General features: G+C 39.0%; 1 protein-coding gene and 1 pseudogene across 3 annotated transcripts in view; both read right to left on the bottom strand.

The window, feature by feature from the left end:
* slc13a4 (solute carrier family 13 member 4) overlaps positions 1–6,133 on the bottom strand; it is a 28,035-nt gene extending 21,902 nt beyond the window's left edge. For 2 of the 3 annotated variants that reach the window (XM_034033640.3, XM_058986315.1), the window contains exon 1: positions 5,439–6,133. In XM_034033640.3, the coding sequence (XP_033889531.3) occupies positions 5,439–5,537 (99 nt within the window). In that variant the 5' untranslated portion in view covers positions 5,538–6,133. Of the gene's footprint in view, positions 1–4,205; positions 4,260–5,438 lie in introns of those variants that run through there. The other variant, XM_058986316.1, reaches the window with a different exon arrangement.
* A 9,085-nt stretch (positions 6,134–15,218) lies between these two features.
* On the bottom strand, positions 15,219–26,499 carry LOC117420057 (TBC1 domain family member 2A-like; annotated as a pseudogene).
* Between the last annotated feature and the right edge of the window lie 485 nt (positions 26,500–26,984).

The following is a 26,984-nucleotide window of genomic DNA, read 5'->3' as shown; positions in this document are numbered from 1 at the left end:
TTCAGTTTTGCCAGTAATAATAAGAAGAAGAAGAATAGAAAGTTAATTTAATCTCAGAAAACAATGGAATGGAATAGGTGCCACATTTTTTCTTTCACTTAAGAAATCCTGATTACTGGCATTTAGAACACATTGTTTTGGACTGTAAACTAGTTTAGATTTCATTAAATGCCATACAAGGTTTTGCGGTTATACAATTTAACTTAATTTATTTTCCTCCTGTGATGCATAGAAACATGCTACATTTTACGATAGCAACTGGGGAAAATAACAAAACAAAATTTCAGCCTAAAACTTCCTGACTCAGAACAATCTGCTCTTTTAAGGATTATCCAGAAAGGGGATTTTATTCACAAGTCTGCTGCTAAAAATTACTGTACATTGGGCCTGAAGATGGTAAAGGGGTTTAATATACAGATGTTTTGAGTACATTCATTATTTTTAAGATACCAATTGGTTTTCCAAATGGCCAAAGTTCAATTCTTTTTTGTAAGCAAGTGTACAAGATGATATACAAAACATATGCAGGTGTGTAAACATGTGCACTAATGCACACGTACCATGAGCAGGGTTGCCAGATTTGACAGAAAAATAGCAACCTCCCTCTTCAAAACAAGGGCAACTCTAGATTATGTTTTTACTTTTGACATCAGAATCAAAAACAAGCCCAAAATATGGGAAAAAGCGACTATGAAATTATAAGCGACTGTCTGCACGGGCAAGCCCACTACCACGTGTGGGACATATTCCCTGAATATGATAATAATATAGGAACGTGTATTGGAAAAATAACTGGATTAATTACGAAAACTGTGTGTCTTGAGAGCCAGGGCAAACTGCTGTGTCTTGAGAAGAGGGCCTCTTTCTTGCAGACATACTAAACACGGTGACCGGGGCTAGGTGGCGCCTGAACTGGAGTAGGCTGAAAGGACAGTTGAATTATGTACAGATAATTCACACGTGCAACAACAATCAATCTTGACACAAGGAAGACATACCAGTGATATCCAAGTGGAAAAGGACATTAAAATATCAAAGGACTGGGAGTGTAAAAAGGCAAGATACACAAATGATCTTATGAAAATGGCTATTCAGTAGAGTGAAAAGACTATAAATATCCAAGCAAAACTAAACATTTTGCACTCCACATTGAATGCTAACTAAGGTGCTGTCACTCTGCTAAGCGAACCTGCAACTCCGGGACTCTGCCTAAAAATGTAATCAAGACAAGGAAGCAAGCTGCAAGCGAGTCAACGACCACAAGTAACGAGACTGAGGCCCAGCTGGAGGACTGCCGTAAAACTTACAGAGACTGTTATCAGACAAACCAGCCTGGGTCTACTGTACACCTAAAACCACAGTATCCAAAAGAAACTGTGCCCTGCTACCTGCGTAGCTAAAAGATTCAGTGAAGAGGACAGAGCAGACGGGCGCTGTTGTGGATCCCATACCGAGGACTGAAGAATTTGATGCAGCTGTTTGTTGTTTCTATCGAGAATTGAAAGCTTTGTTGCCAAGTTTGATCCAATGTGGGATTGAAGACTTTGTTGCTGAGAGGAGAGCCTTTTGTACTGGACACTTCAACAGATTGAGTTTCCAAACCAGCGGACCAAAAGTCTAAGCTTCAAGGAACCGTTGAGTATAATTCCAGTTGCATTTTCATTTCATGGAACTAAATTAATTAATTGTAACACATTCACATAGAATTGAACTGCTAATTATTTAGTTTGCACACTTTGCGTGCGACATAACTTGTGAAACTTGATGAGGTAACAAAGTAATCTACCTCATATTGTTGTATGAAGAAGTTCTTTAAAAGTAAACTTGCCATATCTTTAATCTATATACCATTAATATGCTTAATGTGATATATTCTAAGATTGTCTGCATCATTTCAGTTAGGCTGGGTGCGTGCATTTGAGCAAGGTACTAGCTACATCACAGCCTGATTGCTGTTGAAGTTGATGCCTTGTTTGTGAGGAGATAGGAGGTGTCATATTACAATTGCCCTGCTAGCCAGAGTGCAGTGAGAGTTTTTGACTTGTGTTTGGTGCTTAGAGACTAAGAGACTTACTTTCTGGCTTGTCTGATTTCTGTTTAATATTTGTGTACTTAATAAAAAACTACTAATGATTAAACTTTCATTGTGTCTAGAGTGTGTGTGCTCATAGTTAATCCTTGAGCTGGCAACACTGACCACAAGCACACAATGGATAAGCAACACATTAACACACAGCAGTATGTGTAGATGCAGAGCTACAGCACCCGGTGAAATCTGAAAATCCTAAATACCTGGGGTAACATTGGTAAAGTATTTCTCTTGTTTGCCCAGAAGGCATGTTGAGACCTGTCAAACACCACCAGGTGGTCAGCTTTGGAATTCTCATATTCTAGATCCGTCTTTTGTTTTGTTTCTTAATTGGCACCAGTTAAAAATGTCATTGTTATGGTAAAAACCTAATTAAATCTCTCAGCAATGTATCTATGTGTATTTGCTTTCATTGGACCCGTGTTAATGTCATGGTTCTGACAAATACTTCATTAAATCTTAGACTCCAAAAGGTACATAGAGGTCACTGTACAGGTTGCAATTGTTTTGTATTCCATGATGGCCAAAAGTTTAGCATCACCCTACATAATTGTGTAGTTTCTTGGATTACGTGAAGTTAAATAAAATATCTAAATTATGTTTGGTTTTTTTGTTTAATTATGTCTCAATCCTAAAATTCTAGGTGATGCAAAAAGTTTGCCATAGCTGTATGTGCAAGAAGTTCTTGGACATTACAAAGCTGTTCACCTTTAAATGCACAGACAATGGTCACGTAACCTAGCTACTGCACAAACTGCCTTTAAATGGCGTAGTCATATGGGAACCAGGGATTAAACTCTATCTTGAAGCTTACAGAAAAAAAGAAAAAAGAGAGAAGAAAAAGAAAAAAGAAGAAAAAGAGAGAAGAAAAAGAAAAAGGAGATGGAGAGAAGAAAAAGAAGAGAAGAAAAAAACGAAGATAGAAAACGAAGATAGAAGACCCAGAACATCAAGAGAATTTCAGCCAATCATATACTGTGTCACTACAGCGAAAATGACCCTTGTACCCTGCTTTCTGATCGAGTACCCAGAATGCTGAACTTTGGAGGAATGTAGTACAGTTGAGCAGGATTGTGGTACACAACCTTTTACTGCACTTCAAATCCAGATAATAGCTCCAGAACTGGTCATTATTTTACAGTGTCATTGTACCTCTGCAGATCAACTGTTACTGGCAGTTGTTACTGTTAATTTAAACCCCCAATTTGGTAATGTTGTCACTCCAGTTACACATAAGACTACTCACCTACATAATAACAGTAAAACAGTCAAATGTTTGAAAAGTAGCAAATGAGGCCAGGCATTTCTGAGTCAATCCTTTAAGCAAGGTGGAAAATTGGCTGCCCGAAATGTAGTGTGGCAAAATTTGTAACCAACATGTCAAGCTTGTGTGTTACTCAGCTTAGTAAAGAACTCTATCAAATATTGCATACACGAGGGAAAAAAATAAAATTGCAGATTTTGGCAAAAATGACCATGTCTGAACCTTGTGGATATCAATATATTCATGCCTGTAATGGAGGTTTTCCATAAAATTACTCTCTGCAAATTTTGCCAAAATGTAAATGTCTCCATTGACATATTTTTTTCACCATTGTAGGTGGGCAATTTCACCCCTACACGAGTCTTTTATCATGTGTTAACTTTTTTTTTTTTTTTTTTTAGATTTGTTCACTATAAATCATACATTTTAAAGAAGGTATCTGCCAGGTATCAAAGGAAGAAAATGTTTAAAACACAAACAATTCACTTCCCATGCTTGTGCAAACTTTTCTTAATGTATACCATGTTCTGTACTTTAAACTATAAAATTATACCATTTTTATAAGAAATCCTTCAGATTTGCCCATAGGGTCATTCCAGCTCAAGCAAACCAACTGGGGTTGCTCAAACTCTTTAGTCAGTGACATACACCATTTAGCAATTTAAAAGTCCTTTAAAATTGAGAAAAAACAGGTCAAACTGGAAATGTGTACAACCTTCAGACACTTTGTCAACATGTGGGGCATGAATTACACATATTTTCTTTTGCATGCAAACATTTCCCTGGCATTAGGTTTTCAATCACATGTGCTGCACAGTCAGTATCATCAACGCAAATGGAAGAAACACCTACCAGGAATGTGGTCCTCTTGACCCATAACATTGCAAGTCATTTATAGTCCTCTATAGGGTTTTAAAAACATACAGGGTTATTATTTTTGATATACAGAATGTAAGGCTACATGAGGCTGTCATTCTAGGGGCTAATTGTGCACACCTGACAAAGCCCAATGGCAAAGTTAAGTAAAAGTTTCAAAGTTGGTGAAGAGCATTTGTTTTAAGATTAAGAGGTAGAAGATATGCTTTCATTTGTATAGTGAATTGATCTTGCTGTGACTGAATTTAGGGTTACCATGTGGCTCCAGATTAACCGGACGCTGTGAGACAGAACGGGATTTCAAACTTGCCCCTAAATTGAAATAAATGAAGGTGTAAATGAACCATCCTTAGCTACAATTAATAATGGTGCTTAAATACCCGCATGCGCGTCAAATAATTGTATTATACCAAGAATGAATTGCAGCCAGTCGCTATTTTTTTCTGTTTGTTAAAATTCAATCGCCCATTTTATTCTGCAAATACAATTTCATCATCATCTCGTTGCTCTGTCGATAAATTAGCTATTCATTCATTAAGATCTGATCAGAAGCAGCTGATCAGTGTGAATTGTTTGCAGTGCCCAAGCAATTCCACCACAGCAGGATTAATCTCAGCAAAGGTGGAGCTCATTTATACGTGAATTACTTTCAATTTAGGGGGAATTTTGAAATTCCGGTCTGTCTCAAAGCGTCCGGTTAATCTGGAGTCATATGGTAACCCTACGAAGACGTTTTTAATAGTCTGGTAAGTTTTTATACTTAAGTTTGTGTTTTATAAGCTGCGTGCAAATTGAAAAACCAGCACGAGAAAACAAAATAATAAATACAGTTGGTACAATAGCAACATGACCTCATTCGGAATGATTTATAAATCAGATCATTCATTGTAACCCGAGACGATGTAAACAAACTCCGTACGGTAACTCATCAACCCGTGATTTCAGTTCTTATTTAAATATTTCCAAGTAAAATCAAAGTAACATTTTTAGTGCACTCGGCTTCATTGTGAAAACATCGTGTTTACCCTAGTGTTTGGTTACACACTACACTCCTAGTTTTAGCTGCAGGGTCACGCAAGTTTACATCTTCTTGAAACCTGGTTGCCACTTGGTCGACTTAAAAATCACTGCAGCAGGAGAAGTTATCTAACTAAGAACTGGTACAGCTCAGAAAGCAACATTAAAAATACTATTTTAGAAAGTACTTACACTGCTAGGATGAATCAGTGGTAACGGTAGCAAGGCGAGAGGGATTAATACAACCAGCAATAACTTCCTCGCTGCCCTTAACTTCTTCAGCAAACCCATTCTGTCAGTCTGCAAGGAACCAAACTGGCCTCGAGGGGTGCACCCAGCAAAATTCGGTAGCTGACGAAATTCCAAACGCGATGAACTTATTATTCAGTTTATAATGACTTTGTTTCCCTTTAATTTATTCTTAGTTTGATATGTAGCATTATCTTTTTTTCGCTTTTTGTTATACGTTGTCTTTATACAATATCGTTGTAGTTTTGTATGTTGTTATTTTTCTTGACTTGTTACAGTATATAGAAGTGTAGTTGTTTCCTTTTGCGTGTTTGCCTTTTGTCTTCAGCCTTCAGTTAAGGAGACGTTCTCTGCTACCCATTTTTTTGGATTGCAGCTGTTATTTGCTTGTTTATTTTCCCTTCACTCTCCAAAGCCACGTCCTCCTTGACCCCTCTATTTAAAGGGGGCAGTTTCAAACCTCAACAATACCCTCAAAGACAGATAACACCTTTTTAAACTTTTTTCTTTTTGATGCCTTCTTCCTTCTTCAATAATAAATACATTTAAAAATGAGGTATATATTATTATGGCATTTACCAACGGTTTTCCACTTTTTCCTTAAATATTTGCCGGTACCTGTTTTTTTCATTTATAAACATAAAAGCGACTGTATTATCTCATAAAATCTATAACCACGCCCATTAGAAACAAGTCTACCAATCCTTGTTCAGCTAGGTAATGAGAAGTTTTCCCCAATAACAAATACCCAATCAGAACGAAGTAAGCTTTCTGAACGGCACACCTCCACCAATTTAGAAATGAAGGTATTCCAAATTGATGCGCAGCGTGGCTTTAGTTAGAAAACTGATATGACTATGCAAGCCATTTTAACATTATTATTATTTATTTCTTAGCAGACGCCCTTATCCAGGGCGACTTACAATTGTTACAAGATACCACATTATTTTTTACATACCATTACATAATTTTTTACTTACAATTACCCATTTATACAGTTGGGTTTTTTACTGGAACAATCTAGGTAAAGTACAGCACTAGTGTCCCCCCACCTGGGATTGAACCCACGACCCTCCGGTGCACAGTTCCATTTTGGCATGACGCACACAGGAAAAAAGTTTATGAAATCAATAACCATTTAGTTTTGTGTTTTGCTTTTATAACTCAACTCTCCTTTAGCTCTAAGAAAATCTTAGCAACGATAGTCTAACAGTAACTTTAAATGTAAACAACGTGTCTAAAATCAGTGAATGAGCTTTGATATTAACACAAGCCCCCATGGCTTGACATCGTCACTGTCTATTGTCCCTGTTAGGGTCTCCCCCGGGTGGTCTGTCATCCCATAGATAAACAATATTTTCACATACATGGTGTCACAAAAGTATGAACTAATACACACTGCTGATAATCCATTTGCAGTCTCGTGGCACTACCGTATTTCAGACCTGGACAGTATGCTGCCTAATAGAGAACACTGTGCAAACCCATACGGCTGATTTCACAGACCCTGATCATCACTAATCTTGGGCTACCTAATGTTATTATTAATGTTATAAGTGATCCAAGACTAGTGTTAATCTGAGTGTGTGAAAGCAGCTGATAATTCTGCCATTGCTGGTGAAGCTATACTCTGCTAATTGTTCTTCAAGGACTGGTTTCTTAAGTGGCTTCAAAGTTTATTTTATTTTATTAGTGTTCCCTTACGTTTTTATGATGTTTGAAATCATTTTGAGTGTTTCGTATTGCAGTTACTTCGACAAAATGCACGTTTTTTTATTTATTACATTTTGTTGATGAGTGTTTCCTTTATTGCAATTACTCAAGTAGTGCGTTGTTATTTAATATTTTGTTAATAAATGTGTGTGCTAAGGCACTTTCATCTGAGTTCAGGAGCTGCTGCTCATTTCTTGCAGTGTAGGCTTGATCGTTGAAAGTGTGTTTAAATTGGGGGTGGTTGTTTGGTCAGTCTTTATCGCCACCTAGAGGTACTACTTTGCTACTACAGTTCATCCAGTTTTCAAACCAAGTTTCCAACATGTTGTAGCACAGGACCTTACTCGCTCATTGTCAGCACATGACGATCTTTATAATTGTGTTACAGTTTTAGTGTGAAAAAGTTTGTGAAACTTCATATTAAGAAGGATAAGCTGTTTTTTGTTTTGTTTTCCGTGGCACAATTTGGATGACTGGGAAGCCGTGTGGCCTAGTGCTTTGAGCAGAGGGACTTGGAATCAGTGTGGCCAAGGGGTTAGAGCTGAGGGACTTGGAAGCAGTGCGGCCTAGTGCTTTGAGCGGAGGGACTTGGAAGCAGTGTGGCCAAGGGGTTAGAGCTGAGGGACTTGGAAGCAGTGCGGCCAAGGGGTTAGAGCTGAGGGACTTGGAAGCAGTGTGGTCTAGTGCTTTGAGCTGAGGGACTTGGAAGCAGTGTGGCCAAGGGGTTAGAGCTGAGGGACTTGGAAGCAGTGCGGCCAAGGGGTTAGAGCTGAGGGACTTGGAAGCAGTGCGGCCTAGTGCTTTGAGCTGAGGGACTTGGAAGCAGTGTGGCCTAGTGCTTTGAGCTGAGGGACTTGGAAGCAGTGTGGCCAAGGGGTTAGAGCTGAGGGACTTGGAAACAGTGTGGCCAAGGGGTTAGAGCTGAGGGACTTGGAAGCAGTGTGGCCAAGGGGTTAGAGCTAAGGGACTAGGAGGAAGTATGGCCTAGTGTTTGGAACTGAAAGATTAGGAGGCAGTGTGTCTTAGTGATTAGAATTAAAGGACCAGGAGACAGTGTGGCCAAGTGGTTAGACCTGAGAGCTTGGAAGGTTATATAACTGACAGGTTAGAGTTTAGGGACTAGAAAGGGGGCAGTGACGGGTAAGATAGTGTTGCCCTTGTGAGTCAACCACTGTCTTTTTTCACACAATGTTGTTAGTATTTTAATAATCAAGTTTTACAGGAAACACAACTAATCTGATATTTCCCTCTTAAATACGTCAAAACATGTTTTGTTTTTTTTTAAACTACACAAGGTGCTACTTTTAAATGCAAGGCATTTTACTACAGTGTCTGTGAAAGTCTGTGGCGGGTCCTTTTTCTTGCAGAAAAGTTTAACAAATGCAATTTGGATACCATTTTCATGCCACTCGAATTATCCTGAAGAAATCTATCAGAATCGTCAACAGACCACAGTATTACGAGCAATGGCAGCACAATGGATCTGGAATAAATATGGTTCCATGATAAGCAATGTATTACCAGTTTGTATTAGTTCATACCATCATTATGATACTTTGGTAAAATTGTGCCACCCCACTGGAGCCTTATCATTGCCATCCAAGATCACATGCTAAGTGTGGTCACTGCTCAACGAATGCAGCTGCTTAGAATATGCTGGCACATCCAACAGCCAACTTGGTGCTTTCAAGACATATTGTAATAAAACAACAGTACAAAACTGTCCAAAGCACAAACAATAAAGTATAATCACATGAGGCATGTTTTATACAAGCTTTACTCATTCAACAAGGAAACAAGGAACAAGTAAAGCATTGAGAGTTCTGGCAGAATTAATCTGCTTTTACAGCGATTTTATTCATTTGCTGCTTAGCCGTGGGAATTTTATTTCCAAATAGAACCCTTGATCTCAGATGGTCAATTGCAACCAACCTGCAAATTTAGTCCTTAGTTCTGTATTAAGTTGAGTACCAGCTTCGGATGAGACGTAAAACCAAGGTCTTATTGTAAGTGACTCTGCAGCAGCAGTTGTGATGCACAGTTCACCCCCTAGTCTCTGTAATTTAGTGTCTGCTAAATGACTAATTCATAATAAAAACAATTTTAAAAACACTTTGTTGAAATATGCTGAAAATACTCATGAAGGGGGTTCTTTTCATATGAGTAACAAGTTAGTATAGCACTTGGACTAACTTAACACCTTGTTTAGCAATCCTCTAGGGCAGTGGTTCCTAACTCTGGTCCTGGGGACCCACTGTGTCTGCTGATTTTCTATCTAGACCCTTAATTGCACTGATAATTTGCTTAATTAGAGCTTCTTAATGGTTTTCAGCTCTTAAACAGTTGCAGAGTTCAAGTTACTTATAAAATGGTATAGCTAACTTGAAATATGCAACTGTTAAGAGTTGAAAACAGTTAAAAAGGTCTAATTCAGCAAATTATCAATTCAATTAAGGGTCTAGTTAAGTAGCTGAGAACTCAGTTGGAATGAAAACCAGCAGACACAGGACCGGTTTTGGAACCACTGCTCTAGGGGACAGAAGACTGATATATTGTGTTCATTGCAATCTTAAAACCTACCTGAAGACAATCTGGAGGTGCCTGATTTATTGTAATGGAAACTATTCTGCAGACTATCATTAAAAAAACACATTTCTTTGAAATTCGCAGAATGCAAAAAATGTCAAAGCTAGAGATACTTGTATTTCAGTTGGTACAGTGTAGCTTCTCTTTGTTTGGTATTCAAGATCTGGTTTCAAAATGTCACAATTGTTGCATTACATTTCAAGTCAGACTGTAACGTTGTTTAAATTATGATCGTTGTATTTATCTAGTACAGTGGTTTTCAACCTTTTCATTTCAAGTACCAGTGTTTCCAGCAAGGACCACCAGGTGTACCAGTAACTATGTGCAATCTTAAACTGCTATTGTAAAACCGAGACCTACCCCCATTACAACCAGATCTGTGTCTGTACTCGCTTGTTTGTTGCCTAATTCTGCTGAATGGTTAATTTATTCAAAAACCACGCATGTTTATATGTTTTATATTTTGCAAGTGCTGTGTATGGAATTGGTGACCGCACCTCTAATTGTATACAGCTGTACAGTAATATGGAGACTGCATGCTAGAGCTCCCATGCTCATTGTTAGTGACATCCTGATCTGACAGCATGTCACACAGACAGCTTTTATGATTTACATACCGTTTATTCTTAAGTAAAAACAAGTTTAAATTGCAGTGAGTTCGTTCTGCTATATTTACGATATTAAATACACCACAGCAAAGCACATTGTCATATTTTCATTAGCGCAATCTAAGAGCTAAATTTAGTGAATGGCTTTTTTCTTGTTTTTGTTTACTGCAGTCAAATACGCTTCAGTACATGGTACACTTCCTAATTACAGTTCCAAGTATTTCTGTGTGTTCTGCTGTCACATTTTTTAAATGGTCAGTTTGAGAAATACACGTTGTTTTCCCTGCAACAGCTGACCCTGCTTTAATACAAAACTCACGCTATGTACTGTTTTACATAATGGTAACAGTGCTCATAAATTACTGTGACTGCTTCTTTGGCTGAAGAGATATTATCAACTCATCTGGAATCTTGTGCAATTAAATCATACTTAAACTGCTGACGGTAAACAATGTAACTAAGTTATTATATCTGGGATGCAAGATGCAACAGACGTGTTGACTCAAAACTTTATTTAGGCACTCTACGATTTGATTGGCGAAAGATAACTTTCTTCAGTGTGGTACGGTAACTTTTTCACTTCCTTGTTTGTTTAATTCTTGCGCTTTTTGCTGCATTACAGCCCTTCATTAATTTTTTTCTTTATTTTAAGTTTCCAGGGCATTTTGTTAATGGCACGTGTGCAATGCACAAACCTTAAGAGTATTTGTTGCTGTTCTTGTTCTATGTTTCTTAAATGCAGCTGTTCATTTTAAGCTACTTTTTGTTTTAACACAACAGTACTCGTATACAGTGTTTCTTCCTTGTGCTCCGTCTTTTGGGCGACTTACAATTGTTACAAGATATGACATTATTTTTACCACAATTACCCATTTATACAGTTGGGTTTTTACTGGAGCAATCTAGGTAAAGTACCTTGCTCAAGGGTACAGCAGCAGTGTCCTCCACCGGTGATTGAACCCACGACCCTCCGGTCAAGAGTCCAGAGCTCTAACCACTACTCCACTACTTGTTTTTTTTTTTTTTTTTTTTGGATGTTAGGAGTTAGGATGGTATTTATTCGCGCATGCAGGTTCAGACGCATTGATTGGACTAATGTATCCGCAGGCGACCTGAGACTCACCGTTTCAACGGTGTCAGTAGTGCTCAACAGAAAAGAATGCATACAGAAAAATATTGTATACTGGCCATGGGCTTTGGTTTTGCCCAGAGCCGTAACTAAGCATTTAGCTACCGGGGCATGCAAATATATATATATATATATATATATATTGCATGCACCTCCGGTTGAAGCAACCGGAGGTGGATGGAAAGACTCCATATCGTAGCTACCGGGGCATGCAATTATATAATTGCATGCCCCGGTAGCTACGATATGGAGTCTTGCATGCCCCGGTAGCTACGATATGGAGTCGTATATATATTACTATTATTGTTTTTTTTTTTTTGGATGTTAGGAGTTAGGATGGTATTTACTCGCGCATAGTTTTGAATGTTATTTCTGAATCTCTCCTTTAACATGTCTGAAGGGGACACTGTATTACTTAAAACGTGAATTAACGTCTTAAAACGTGTTAACAGTGAGCAGTTACCTTGTGATTACACACCAGGTTCAGACGCATTGATTGGACTAATGTATCCGCAGGGGACCTAAGACTCACCGTTTCAACGGTGTCAGTAGTGCTCAACAGAAAAGAACGCATACAGAAAAATATTGTATACTGGCCATGGGCTTTGGTTTTGCCAGGAGCCGTAACTAAGCATTTAGCTACCGGGGCATGCAAATATATATATATATATATATATATATGCAATTTATATACTGCATGGTTCATTATGGAATAATACTATCACTCAAGACTAGCCTAATATCACACAAGTGACAAATGCAAAGTTACTATCTAATACTAAACGTAGTACAATACAAAATGTGAAAAAGAAGTACAAATGTTATTAGAATACACTTTATAACAAGAACAGTTTCATCAAGAAATATTGATTAAGATATCACAATGGTAACCCACTTTTGCAGATAACATTATTTATGTTTAAGACTGTGCATACTGTATAAAAAGAACGTACTGGTGTGTTAGAAACTGAATTATGTCTCCGCCTAGTGGACATTACAATATTTAATCTCATATTATTGTTGGGGAAAATAAATATAATTTTCACTTTTAATTGGGCTTATTGTGTTGAAAGAAAAGGTTTCAGAAATGAATGTACGGTGGTTTGCTTTCATACATAATACATGTCAGTGACTTTGATAGAGGCCTGAGAACAAGTATTTAACTGGCAGGCAATTATTATTATTATTTATTTCTTAGCAGACGCCCTTATCCAGGGCGACTTACAATTGTTACAAGATATCACATTATTTTTACATACAATTACCCATTTATACAGTTGGGTTTTTACTGGAGCAATCTAGGTAAAGTACCTTGCTCAAGGGTACAACAGCAGTGTCCCCGACCAGGGACTGAACCCATGACCCTCCAGTTAAGAGTCCAGAGTCTTAACCACTACTCCACACTGCTGCCCTATATTATATTCCAAAGACTGCACAAGTTTATGTTTCATAAGGAAGTCTCAGAAATGATGAGTCATTTTGGGGCTCCTGAGTGGCGCATCTGATAAAGGCGCTCCGTGTGGAGTGCAGGATGCGCCCTATAGCCTGGACGTCGCCAATTCGAGTCCAGGCTATTCCACTGCCGACCGTGGACAGGAGCTCCCAGGGGGCGATGCACAATTGACAGAGCACCGCCTGGGGGGGGGGGGGGCGGGGGGCTTGGGTCTGGCCGGGCGCCTGCGGGCTTGCCAGTAAGCTGCCCAGAGCCGCATTGTCCTCCGACGCTGTAGTTCTGAGGTGGCTGCATGGTGGGCCTGCAGTGTGTAAAAGAAGCGGTCAGCTGATGGCACACGCTTCGAAGAACAGCGTGTGTTCGTCTTCGCCGTTCCCGAGTCAGCGCGGCGGAGGTAGCGGTGGGCTGAGCCTTAAAATAATTGGCTATTCCAAATTGGGGAGAAAATAATAAAAAAAATTGGTGACTACTAAACTGAAAAAAAAAAGATGAGTCATTCAGGACCAGCAGATTTTCACCGCCAGCTTTCCTCAAGAACTTCAACTAATCATTGTGGATGGCCCAGTGTCATCCTGGCTGCCCATGGCGGCCCTGTCCCTTATTGATTCTATGATGGCTGTTGTTTCTAAGTATTAATGAAGTATTACAATCTGTAATTCATATTCATATTCTGTAATTCATATTCACGATTGCTCTCCGGGTGCCTGTGAAGAAGATTTGTTGATGCCCTACACTTTCCCAGCTACCCGTCCATTTCAATAGAATACCTACCCATTGATCATGGCGCTTTGCATAATGAACTTAGAATTATAAATGTAGTATTGTAATATGAGATGCCTCTATTTTGATGTCACTCACTGAAATAGTTAAAGAATCTTTTCATAACGGGACAAGTAGACGCCGTTGTAATCTGTAGCTGTAGTCAAAATAAAAAAATAAAAACTTTAGGGAGATCTGCAGTCTATATGGTGTGGCCTTGGCAGAAATGAATAATACTTTAGACCTACTGCATAATTTTTCAATACTCAATTCACTGGAGACAGAAACCTGGCATGGGTGGAGGCTCCTTACATTTTGGTACTCTGCAATTAGTTGCATCCTGTTTGAAAACTATGAAAGAAAAGAAGTGCCACATTAGCACTGTTTATGAAGTGGAATTGTATGTTGGGAAAATGGGGGGGGGGGGGGGGGATTAAAAATAGAAACGGCCCATAGAAGGGATCTTTGATACAATATGTGCCCAGAACTGAATACCGTCTCCCTCACAAGTATCAAAATCGGCATCCAGGTCTCGGATCTTTTTGTACGTTGTGCACCCTGTTTATACAAACCAAAACTAAGTACTCAATCTTAAACCATTAATGAGAACACTCCTCTCTATATTAAGGCTGCTAATTTTACATTTTCTTTTGTAAAGGTGCATATAACCTGCGGTAAACTCAACTGCACCATTTAAACGATGTCTATACTGGTATAATAAATGAATATCAGAAAAAACAATACCTTTCAATTGGTCATTTAAGATCATTTCACATTTACACATTACACACTTTTCTATTAAGGTAGAAAAGTAAACACATAAGAAAAATATATTTGCACACACATGTGCTTCTGTGTTGGGAGTACAGAGCATTCAAAAACCTCATGGCTAATTAACATAAAGCTCAATCTTAAAGAGTAACTGTATTCCGAAAAAAATATGTCCCCACTTGTTGCTACAACTGTTTAAATAAGGTACCTCTAATTTTTGTTTTCATTGTTAACATCCTGACAACTTTTTACACTTATAACTTTAAAGTCTGTTTCAAAGCTCTTTTATAAATGGCCACTCTAGTGCACTGGGGTTTGAGATCTGTCCTCTAAATCACTGCAGGAAGAGCGCTGGCTTTTCTGTTCCGTACCACATCATGGATCGTTATTGCTGTATAACCTGTTTGACAATGTGGTTTAGTGATCCTAATTCACCATCAGTGCACTAGAACACACACACACATATATATATATATATATATATATATATATATATATATATATACAGTGCCTTGCGAAAGTATTCGGCCCCCTTGAACTTTGCGACCTTTTGCCACATTTCAGGCTTCAAACATAAAGATATGAAACTGTAATTTTTTGTGAAGAATCAACAACAAGTGGGACACAATCATGAAGTGGAATGAAATTTATTGGATATTTCAAACTTTAACAAATAAAAAACTGAAAAATTGGGCGTGCAAAATTATTAAGCCCCTTTACTTTCTGTGCAGCAAACTCTCTCCAGAAGTTCAGTGAGGATCTCTGAATGATCCAATGTTGACCTAAATGACTAATGATGATAAATAGAATCCACCTGTGTGTAATCAAGTCTCTGTATAAATGCACCTGCACTGTGATAGTCTCAGAGGTCCGTTTAAAGCGCAGAGAGCATCATGAAGAACAAGGAACACACCAGGCAGGTCCGAGATACTGTTGTGGAGAAGTTTAAAGCCGGATTTGGATACAAAAAGATTTCCCAAGCTTTAAACATCCCAAGGAGCACTGTGCAAGCGATAATATTGAAATGGAAGGAGTATCAGACCACTGCAAATCTACCAAGACCTGGCCGTCCCTCTAAACTTTCAGCTCATACAAGGAGAAGACTGATCAGAGATGCAGCCAAGAGGCCCATGATCACTCTGGATGAACTGCAGAGATCTACAGCTGAGGTGGGAGACTCTGTCCATAGGACAACAATCAGTCGTATACTGCACAAATCTGGCCTTTATGGAAGAGTGGCAAGAAGAAAGCCATTTCTTAAAGATATCCATAAAAAGTGTCGTTTACAGTTTGCCACAAGCCACCTGGGAGACACACCAAACATGTGGAAGAAGGTGCTCTGGTCAGATGAAACCAAAATCGAACTTTTTGGCAACAATGCAAAACGTTATGTTTGGCGTAAAAGCAACACAGGTCATCACCCTGAACACACCATCCCCACTGTCAAACATGGTGGTGGCAGCATCATGGTTTGGGCCTGCTTTTCTTCAGCAGGGACAGGGAAGATGGTTAAAATTGATGGGAAGATGGATGGAGACAAATACAGGACCATTCTGGAAGAAAACCTGATGGAGTCTGCAAAAGACCCGAGACTGGGACGGAGATTTGTCTTCCAACAAGACAATGATCCAAAACATAAAGCAAAATCTACAATGGAATGGTTCACAAATAAACATATCCAGGTGTTAGAATGGCCAAGTCAAAGTCCAGACCTGAATCCAATCGAGAATCTGTGGAAAGAACTGAAAACTGCTGTTCACAAATGCTCTCCATCCAACCTCACTGAGCTCGAGCTGTTTTGCAAGGAGGAATGGGCAAAAATTTCAGTCTCTCGATGTGCAAAACTGATAGAGACATACCCCAAGTGACTTACAGCTGTAATCGCAGCAAAAGGTGGCGCTACAAAGTATTAACTTATTAAGTATGAAATAGTTGGATGTCAAGCATTCAGAGATGTAGTGTGTGTGTATTGCCAACACACCTATTTCCATTAATATTCTGCATTTTGACAGGTTTGGTAAACTTAATTTGTTGACTCTAAAACAAGTATGTCGGTACATCACACGCCATTACAAAATAAGAGCCGAACTGTACATGTAAAAATGTAAGTGACATACCTATATACTCAACAACAGACAAAGGATAACAGTTAGATGTATGTGTGACATACACAATATGTAAGCCCCACTATATTCCACAGCAGGGAATAATAAGGCAAACAAATTAGTTTAAATAGTATCAGTGATGTGTAATTTTTCAATAACGTCAGGACGTGTGATGCAAGCTAACTGCAGTCTGTATTACTTCTTCGTCTTCGCTGACAGCAGTGTCCAGGTCCTTGTCTTTGCGCTCCACTTGTTGTTCTTTCACAAACTCCTCCTGTATCCTCTCCAGCTCCTGCAGCTCGGCTGTCAGCCTCTACATGTGAAACTCTCGTCTGTTCTTCAGCAGCTTCATAGGGAAGGGATTCATATCATTAAATGCTATGTTCATTAGTTTCCTAAAGACAGAAGATACAGAGAAAACAAAATGCCACTGATGAAACAACTGCAAAGTTAAAAGGACCTGGGAACTCTGCATTTTTCCCCCTTTTAAAAAATACACAAATAAATAAATAAACAATAAAGTATGGGCCTGCCAAAATTAAATTCATAAAAAGACACAAAAAGACAAACATACACACTTGAGAAACAATGCAGTTTTTTTAAATTTAGTCATTGCCAATTATTTTTTATTATTTTCTCTCCAATTTGGAATGGCCGAAGCGTGTGGTCCAAATCAGTCAATGGCCCCCTGTCTCTGCACAGCCGGCACTGCTTGGATTCTTGTCTAATACTGAAGCATGAATGGCTGCATCTAAATGAATGTGTTTGTATTTCAGGTTTAGTGGCTGGACAGAGGAGAAACATGGTGATTGGATCAATAATTCCAATGAAAAGGCTTTGAGAACTAAATGGAAACATATTTCTGCTGCTTTACAGTCATTGTGAGAAAGCTCTGCCAAATTATTATCATATAATCCCAGTTATTTCACTGAAAATCAAGAGAAAGCAGACTGATTGATCCAGTTCCGTGCTACAGTATAACAGAAAATAAATGTTTTCAGTAAATAAAAGGCAACAGAACCTTGGAATTATTCATCCTTAGGATAACTTATTTTTACTACTAAGACCTAATGGCAAGAAAATTCTGTTTTTAATAGTATCTTAAATGGCTGGTTTCACAAACTACAATTAGCACTAATTTTGGACTACCCTACCTAAGATAACAATAGGTAGTCCAGGATTGGTGCTAATCAGGGCCTGTGAAACCAGCCGACTGACCTACCAGTTAAATTGTTCAACACTTTAATAATCTGCTTGAAAACTATTCATTAAACAGCTATACATACAGTACATCTGTTTTCTAAGCTGCAAAGAGGACATTATGTGGGTCTGTGAGGTGGGGGCTCCATTACCTGTAGGAAGTGAATGGTAAAGAAGGTTTCATAGTGGATGCATGGTAAAGCTCAGTAAACTGCAAAATCACTGTTCACATTTACCATCATCAAAATGGTACAAGACAGTTTACTGAAATCACTAACTTTACTAGTGGTTAAAAGCATGGCCACTGGAGTGAGTGAGATGAGTGTGAACTGTTTATACAGTCTGTGATTGACAGCAACTGGTCTGATGCGTCGGCTGTACATTATCATCATCCTCATTCTGCCTCACCTGCCATCAGAGATAGTTTTGGTGAAAAAACTGAGGTATTGGTAGATTTCCAGATTGTCGTGAATTTTTAGAATGTCCTCTTCATTGTACTTAAAGAGGGCCACTGCATAGCGAAATATCACCTGGAAACAGAAAGAAGGAAATACTGTTCAGGTTAAAAAAGAAGGATACTTTCGCTCATCAAGTCGTCACTGGACTGAGCCCTTTTATAATTAATTATATTTTACTTATTTCCATGTTTTTCATTTTTACTCTCTATAACTCTCTAAAATGTCATTACTATAATTTAAAATAATTGGATAAGCTGTTACAATGTAAGTGTGACATACTGTGCACATGTTTGCAAGTTAAGACAATTTTTCTCAACAATTTGTGCTTAAAAATGTATTAAGCACGTTTCAACACAGTTGGGTAAGTGTGGGTGGTGTTGGTGGTGGGGGGGTGGGTATTAAAGGATCAATTACTAACACAGCCGGCGCTGTACCTTTGTGCCCTCATAGAGGAAAGCGTCCCACACTCTGAGCAGGATGTCGCTGACCAGACTTTCCACGAAGACCACCAGGAACCAGTTGAAGGTGATGAGGGAATGATCGATGCTGTGCTCCTTGAAGTGGGCCGTCAGGTGAGGCATCTTCTCAGCAAGAAAGTCACGGAACACCCTCTGATCAGCCTGCAAGGAACAAAGAGCTCTGCTTAGAGCAGCAGGAGTTGCTCAGCTGTTAGAACAAATAGGGACTATGACTGCCTGAATTAGCACCTCCACAGTACTTACTGGTGAAGCAAAGGGGATAGCATTAAAACTCAGCTATAGGCTGACGAGCAATGTCACAAATATTTTAACATTTTCTTAGTAATAACGGAGAGACATGGACAAATTAGCCAATTTCCATAACAGGTGACTTTGGAAAATAGGCAAAAACTGGTCAAACAAAATCTCAAATAAAAGACCTCCACGAGAAGACCAAATCATCACAGATACAAAAAGAAGACTGAGGTGTATAGGCCACGTACTCAGGATGGAACAAACCCATATCCAGAAGGTAGCTCTACAATGGATACCGCAAGGGAAAAGAAAATGAGGCAGAGAAAGTTGCCTAAGATCGAGAGGTGGCAAGGGCTTGTTGCGTCCTTGTGTCCCTGGAGGGAAGAAGAGGGTTCACTGATTTGAAATCAGTTGTTGTACATACTGTACCTGAGAGGCAGTGAGGGTTTTGCTGTAGTAGTCTTGTGGCATTATGATTTCAACAACAGCCACCAGACACCAGAAGGCATCCACTTCATCCTTCAGAACTAAAGTGCAATAGCTGCCAACCTGCAAGAGGAAACACACACACCACATGACTCCACTGGAAGTGTGCTGCTAATATTCAGAAGAAAAGGGGGACACATAGGTGTGCCAAGCCACATTTTAGGCCCTATTTTGAAATATATTCAGAGGAATTTGATGTATGAAACTAGCAAGAAATTATGTAAATTATACACTTATTTGTATTTATTATTATTTTATTTCTTAGCAGACACCCTTATCCAGGGTGACTTACAGTCGTAGACAAAAATACATTTTAAGAATCAGTATAAGTATTAATACGATTACGATTCAATAACAGAACAGATAAGTGTCAGTGATAGTTACATCAGGATATAATTAAATACAAAATACTACAGATTAAATGACACTCGACAGATTACAGTACTCTAAAGTACAGGGTTAAATGCAATAAAATAGGGAGCAGATAAGAGCAAGTAAAGTGCATTTAAGGAAGAGTGATAAGTGTCCAGATGGAAAAGAGGAGTTTCTACAGGTGCTGTCTGAAGAGGTGAGTCTTGAGGAGGCGCCAGAATTATTTTTAATCTGCCTGAATATGGCCACTCGTGCTTTCCACCACAGTTGTCTTTACAATTGTGTAGAATATTAAAGAACATATCTGGGCCAGTATATTTGTGATTCCAGAAAAAGATATATTGTACAGGGGAGGGATGAGTAGCTAAGAATACACAACACAGTTAACAACCACTAGGTGTCATAATTTCTCAAATCAATAAATAAACACTGTTTGCATGTGTATTCTTATTGCTATTTATAATACAACAACACATCGCTCTAGTATAGTGTCCTGGCATAGCTACCTCCAACGAAGTGCTCTAAAATGTTAACACCGGTAATGCTGCCATTACCTGTGGCACTGCTTACCGGTAATAGGCATTATTGTCTGTTTTAGAAAAGGATAAGTTATGCTAGTCCACGTCCAAGAAGTACAAGAAAGTGTTTTGTCTTTTTTGGCAACACCTTTTACTACTTAAAATGAGCGAATGGCATTAAGAACTTTCAATACAAAAGGTACAGTACCGGTTGAGGCCCTGGCAGTAGCCGATGGTGGGGTTTTGCCAGGAGAAGGCTAGCAGAATGCGCTGCAACTTTTGGACTGCGTCGGAGGTGGGCGAGGAGAAGTGCTTATTGCTGGTGAGGGTGCGGTGCAGGTCCAGCCTGATCTGCTGCGAGGCCGGCTGCTCCGACACCTTGCAGTGCTTCCCTCAGCTCCTGGTAGCGATTGAGATTCCGCTTCCTATAGACCTGCGTCCGTGTCCTCACGATCCAGCGCCACACCTGCTCCCGGTACTCCACAGGGATCCCACACCGGAACAGGCCCTTCAGCTCCGGGGAGGGAGTCAGCTGGTCCAAGGGATGGCTGGCCAGGTACTTAGCCCACCTGGTCCGCAAAGGCTTGTCCACCATCTCATTGTTGCGCAAGTTGTTGGAACGGATCTCCAGGGCCTGGATTTTGGCCAGGAGCTTCACGTCCTCTACTTCATAATCAGGAATGGTCTTGAATCCATAGTCGTCGTACTCACTGGGAAGGAACAGAAAGTTAAACAAGGATGTTGGCTTTTCATTTGCGCACCTATTAGATCACAATTGCAACAAACCAACATTAACATTTTGATCCTTTGCTTGTTTTGGTATTTCAGTTCGGGATATGAGGGTATTATATGAAAATGGAACTGGTGTAGCTTGCAATCACATCATCAGTTTAGCAATAGAATTGCATTTTAAATATTTGAATATACTTAGTAACAAAAAAACAAGAAAGTAACCGGGGGGAAAAAAGTTTTCGCTGTGAAACCCCGGTATGGAAATGTCAGTACTGTCTTACCTGACAGGGTTGAGTTTAAAGACATCCTTCTTGTCTCCCTGCAGTGAGTCCTCAATGAGCCTTTTCACCATCTCCTGCTGACTGCTGTCCAGCCCTTTGCTCTCCTGCAGCCTGCGCAGCACGACCAGGTACTTGCTCTCAATCTGGCAGTTTTTGGCCTCCAGGTAGGCACACTGCAACACAAAAGAGAGGTTTAGGGTTAGGATTAAAACAAAACACAGCAGCTGGTGAAAGCAGTAACCCTCCCACAACCTCCCACTCATTTCCAAGACAGGGCAGTCCAAAGGCAGAGGGTTTCTACACCCTGTTACTTTTTAACTGGGTTGAACTTGTTTATTAAAATGTAAAAATGAACCTAGTACATTTCCAAATAACTAATTTTACAGTTCTGATGGAGCCATTCCAATTATAATCTTGCTTCTGCTCCTTAAATTAATTTTATTTAAAAATCCTCTTCGCTGCAGTGTTCCCTTGTTTCCTTGTGCTGCTTATATTAATTACAAGACTGCTATTTCCTACAGTGCAATATGTGTGTCACCCGAGTGCTTATGGACACTGTGGCTGTGAAGGGTCATTTCTTTGAAAGTTAAACTGTTGTGTACAATACATGTTTTTTTTCGATTACGATTCGGAAATCAAAGCGTTTATGTTTTTGGCAATTTTAGCAGTTTTAGCATAACCTGCAACTGAAATTATATTTATTTATTTATTTTTACAATTTTTGCTATTTGGTTCTTCTTTAAACCAGAGTCACCCTGGTATCAAATGTGATACCTATTAATTCAAGTGCTCCCAGAAATCCTGAAACAACTCTACTGTAGTACAATAGTTTTTCATGTCACAAAAATGGTCTGATCCTAAATATATCTAAAATAATTTAAAACCATTGCCAATCAGACCAGATAGATAAAACATCTAATTTGCTGCAATCATACCAGCCAGTAGCTGTTTCATTGCACAGTGCACTCAGGGGATATCACTATATGGAGCCATGACGCAGGCACTAGGACAGATCAAGCACTGATACAGAAACAGCTACAACTTGACCCACCCCAAAGAACACATTGTGGTCAACAAGATTAAACATTAATTTAATTTGCAAACCAGGCATTTGTGTTTTTGTGAACAGTGCCCTACATTCACAGCACTGTACTTGTATTTAGAATTCACTACATATCTTTCCAATTTGCTTTCTGCATCTAGAGAAGACCTAGATTTGGAGATGAAAGGGAAACATCCCAGTCAGTCTGATCTGTTCATTCTGGGAGACTGGAGCTGGCTCAGTTGCTAACTTCTCCGTGGTTTTAATTAGTAATGCATGAACACACCCGAGGTTGCTGACCAGGCTAACAGCCAGCCAGTCAGAACTACTATGACAGTCAACTAAGAAGAAGAAACAAGGAGTGAAACCAAGTAGGAGTACAAAGAAAATATAAAAATAAGGGAAGCACAGTATAAAATGAAAAAAGAAATTACTAAAGAGAAACATAACAGAGGAAGTATCTCTGCAAAAAAAGCAAATAATTGACCAAAAATACTGACTGCCTATGTCTTTATTTATGCAGATACTAGACTACAATAACAAGGTAAGAAGGTATGTGGAGGAGTGGTTAGGGCTCTGGCCTCTTGACCCGAGGGTCGTGGGTTCAATCCCTGGTAGGGGACACTGCTACTGTACCCTTGAGCAAGGTACTTTACCTCGATTGCTCCAGTAAAAACCCAACTGTATAAATGGGTAATTGTATGTAAAAATAATGTGATATCTTGTAACAATTGTAAGTCGCCCTAGATAAGGGTGTCTGCTAAGAAATAAATAATAATAATAATAAAAGTATATTAATAAACATGGTAAACCCAGGTAAATTATTATAAATGCATTGTATAACCATGGGAAAAGCATGGGTAAAACTGCAGAAATACTGTGGTTAAACAGGAGGCCAAAGGAATGCTTTAAACTTTTAAAAAGTTACCATGATGTGAAAATGATACAAAGTGAATCTAAAGTTGTTTTTTTTATTTTGTTTTGTTTTTTGCGTTAGACTGTGTAAGAATAGTGCCCAGTAGGTCACCAGCTTGCGTCACTACATTAGAACTACTTGCAATCCATGTGTCACTAAGCAGTTTGCTTTATCATAATGTACCAGCATGCTAGTTGTTCTTTAATTTACTTTGGCTTCTTAGTGCAGACAGAGATGTCTCTAGGCGAAATCACAGATCTCATTGTGGTTTTGTGGTTAGAGCTATAAGAAAAAAGAAATAAACGAAACTCATTACTATTACTATTAATCTGGGGCCTAGGCTATAAAAGCTGAAAATAAGATGTTTAGTATTAAATAAAGTCACTTATATATTAGCCTTACACAGTGACGATACTGCATTAAAGACTTGTAGGTAAGGATAATATATTTTTTGAACATATATGTTTTTTCACAATGGTTAAATGGGTACAGATCTGTCACACAGCAAGCTGTAAAGCACATACCTTCATCAGGAGGCCCTTCTCCTCTTCTGAACTGTTCCTCCACAGCTTAGTAAGCTGGTAAATTTCAGAGTTGAGGAACTTGTTTTGGATCTTGTGCGCCTCTATATCGTCCTAGTAAACACAGTAAACGAATGAAATCAGAACACAATCTGTGGTTGTACTTAAAACATTTCTACTGTGAGCTCTACTTATTAAGAGCACAGGTTTGACCTAGTCCTGACTGATCACTGCTTTTCTTTGCTTTCATAATTGTACTCATTTGTACCCTATAAAACACTGTTTGAAAATCGCTGGGATACGTAAAAAAAAAGTGTGGCTAACTAATGTCAATTAATACACTGTACAAAAACAATATACTTGTTTTGTTCTAATAACAAAAAAATAGAAGAAAAAAATAGTTGGCCAACTGATCACGTGTCTGGAATTATTATTTGACTTTATATTAGTGGATTTAAGTTTTGCTAATAAGCAGATAACTGGTCTCCTAACTTTTATCAGAGAGCAGTGTACCCCATCATGCCTAGTAGCCTGGGGTAACACAGGGATTTTTTTTTTATACAGTATGTTTATGTTATTATAATAATTTTTGCTGTTCATTGTAACATCACATCAACACTGTGCAAGCCTGACCTATAGAGTACAAAATCACAGTAACGTGATACAAAGTACAGTCGAACTTGTCGTATCTGATCCTGTAAGATATGACACCATCATTACCCAATGGACCTGTGCCATGTGTGACTTACATATGCTGCTACCAACTGAATGGTACTGATGGAAACTGACCAATGCACATTTTATTATGGGTCTAAAACAGTAAATTCAGCTCTTAGCAGGTCAGAATTTGTACACGCTGTCACTTCACATAATTGCCCAGTTTAACCATAGTAAATAAAAGAAAAGTAAAGGATTCATAAAATTACTGTACTGTTAAAAAGCGTGCATCCTTGTTGTTGTTTATGTCTCAGGTTAACACACACACAATGTAAAAAAAACCTGTGAGATTACTTTGGCATACACTGAGAAAGCATGTTAAGAACTGTTTGGAATGCTGTTTTGTCAACTGAGAAATACTGTACTTCAGTGCTTGTGCAGTCATTTTCACAGATTTTTTTGTATAGAATACATGCTGTGTCGTACTTTGGTGTTTTAGGCACACTGGTGTACCTGACGTTGTTCATTTATAATGCCCCGATGTTAATAAAGAAACTACAATATACTAAAACGACTTCCTCTGAGATACAATATTAGTATATATTCGCTGGACCCCTGGACCGGTTCTACTATAAATGAATCATTCTTAGACTGGAGTGGCAAACAGTAATTGTGTGTCTGCTCCAATGCTAATAAAAGCTAGTTAAGATGTCATGTTTGTAATGCTTATTGGATGCAGAGAAGGTGCAGAATACCATATGTGACACCCCAGCAGTGAAAACATGGATCAGTTACTTTACTGCTTTTTCACATCATGCAGGATTACATGGTGGTCAAACAAAACCAAAAAAAAGAGTGTGGTTTTATCCGTGTTTCTTGAAACAAGAGTTGACGTACTTCCCATGGCTGTAATGTAAAAGTAACTTTTAAAATAACCTTGAGGTGCTCAATCTTCTCCTGCAGCCTGCAGAAGGTCTCTGTGCCCATGGAGTTGGCTACGGTACGCTGGGGGTCAGCCATGCAGGCGGCCACCTGCTTGGAGAGCTTGAGGATGACTTCCTGCTTGGCATTGTTCTTCTCTATCATGAGCTGCACGTGCTGCTGCAGCTCATTCACTTGGCAGTCCTGCATGGCCAGCCGCTGCTCCAGCTCCTCCTTGTCTTTGAGCAGGGCCTCCAGGCGGCCGTCCAGGTCCGCGATACACCTCTCTTTGTGCCGCACCAGTTCCAGCCGCTCCTGCTCCCCTGCTGCTGCCAGGAACTGTTTGCTGGTCCTCTTCTCCTGCTGTGCTGCCTCCAGGGCCTTGTGAAGGAGTCGCACCAGCTCCTGATTTCAAAACAAAAACACTATGGTCATTTACTCTTAAAGGTGAAGCTTCATGAGCTGTGTTGGAGGTCCCGTAAATAAATTATACTGTAGGTGGTCCCTGAATAATGCACCTGTACTTTCTTTGTAATCTGAACCAGGTGGGATCAGACCTGTTAAGATTAGTGATTTGTTTGGAGTACTGATAATAAACTGTACCATACTAAAAATGCCTGGTATAGTATTTGTTTTAGGTTTTTGATTCTTGCATTTCCTGAAAAATCTGTAATATCCCTTTGAATAAAAAAATACTGTTTTACTTATCATATAAGAACAGCTATTAACATCATGCATTTAATTACAGTTATAGCTACAGGTAAATTCAAATAGTCTACTGTACAATGCAATAGTCTACTGTACAATGCAATTTTCCCTAAAAAACAGCCTGTTGCAGTATTTATTAGTAGTGTATATGAGAAAAGGCTCTGAAGCTCTGCCCTATATTATACACCAGTGGCCTTAAAACCAATTATCAGACATTATTATTATTACTATTTTGTTTATTTTGCAGACACCTTTATCCAAGGCGACTTACAGAGACTAGGGTGTGTGAACTATACATCAGCTGCAGAGTCACTTACAACAACGTCCCACCTGAAAGACGGACCACAAGGAGGTTAAGTGACTTGCTCAGGGTCACACCTCCTGATTACAAGCCCTTTTCTTTAACCACTGGACCACACAGCCTACTATTTCAATAACAATGTCCTTTTTTTAACCAATTATAAAAGATGAATTCAGTGAAGTGTTTTTAGAAAAGACCAGCAAAATGACTGAAAATTCTGCACACTGCCTGCTGGTGGTCATTTTTCAAACCATTCAGGAGATCAGCTTAACTTGTGTGTTTTTAACAGGCTCAAAAAAGACCTTGTTTTTGCAGCTCTGTTCTTTGTACTCTGAAAGAAGAAAACAATGATAATGCAATAAAAGTACCAAGCACTGGAAATACTGTCCCAGTATTACAATAATAATGAGCAATGGTGTCTTGTAAAGTGGTTTCATAAGGTCCAGGATAACCGTGTCTTTAATCAAGACACAAAAACTAATGATAAAATAAGTCAAAATGCACATGCAGAATAAATTCTGTGCACAAATAAAGATTGT

This window comes from Acipenser ruthenus, chromosome 14, assembly GCF_902713425.1.
Source record: "Acipenser ruthenus chromosome 14, fAciRut3.2 maternal haplotype, whole genome shotgun sequence".
Classification (NCBI taxonomy): domain Eukaryota; kingdom Metazoa; phylum Chordata; class Actinopteri; order Acipenseriformes; family Acipenseridae; genus Acipenser; species Acipenser ruthenus.
This window is presented reverse-complemented; position numbering and strand designations above follow the sequence as displayed.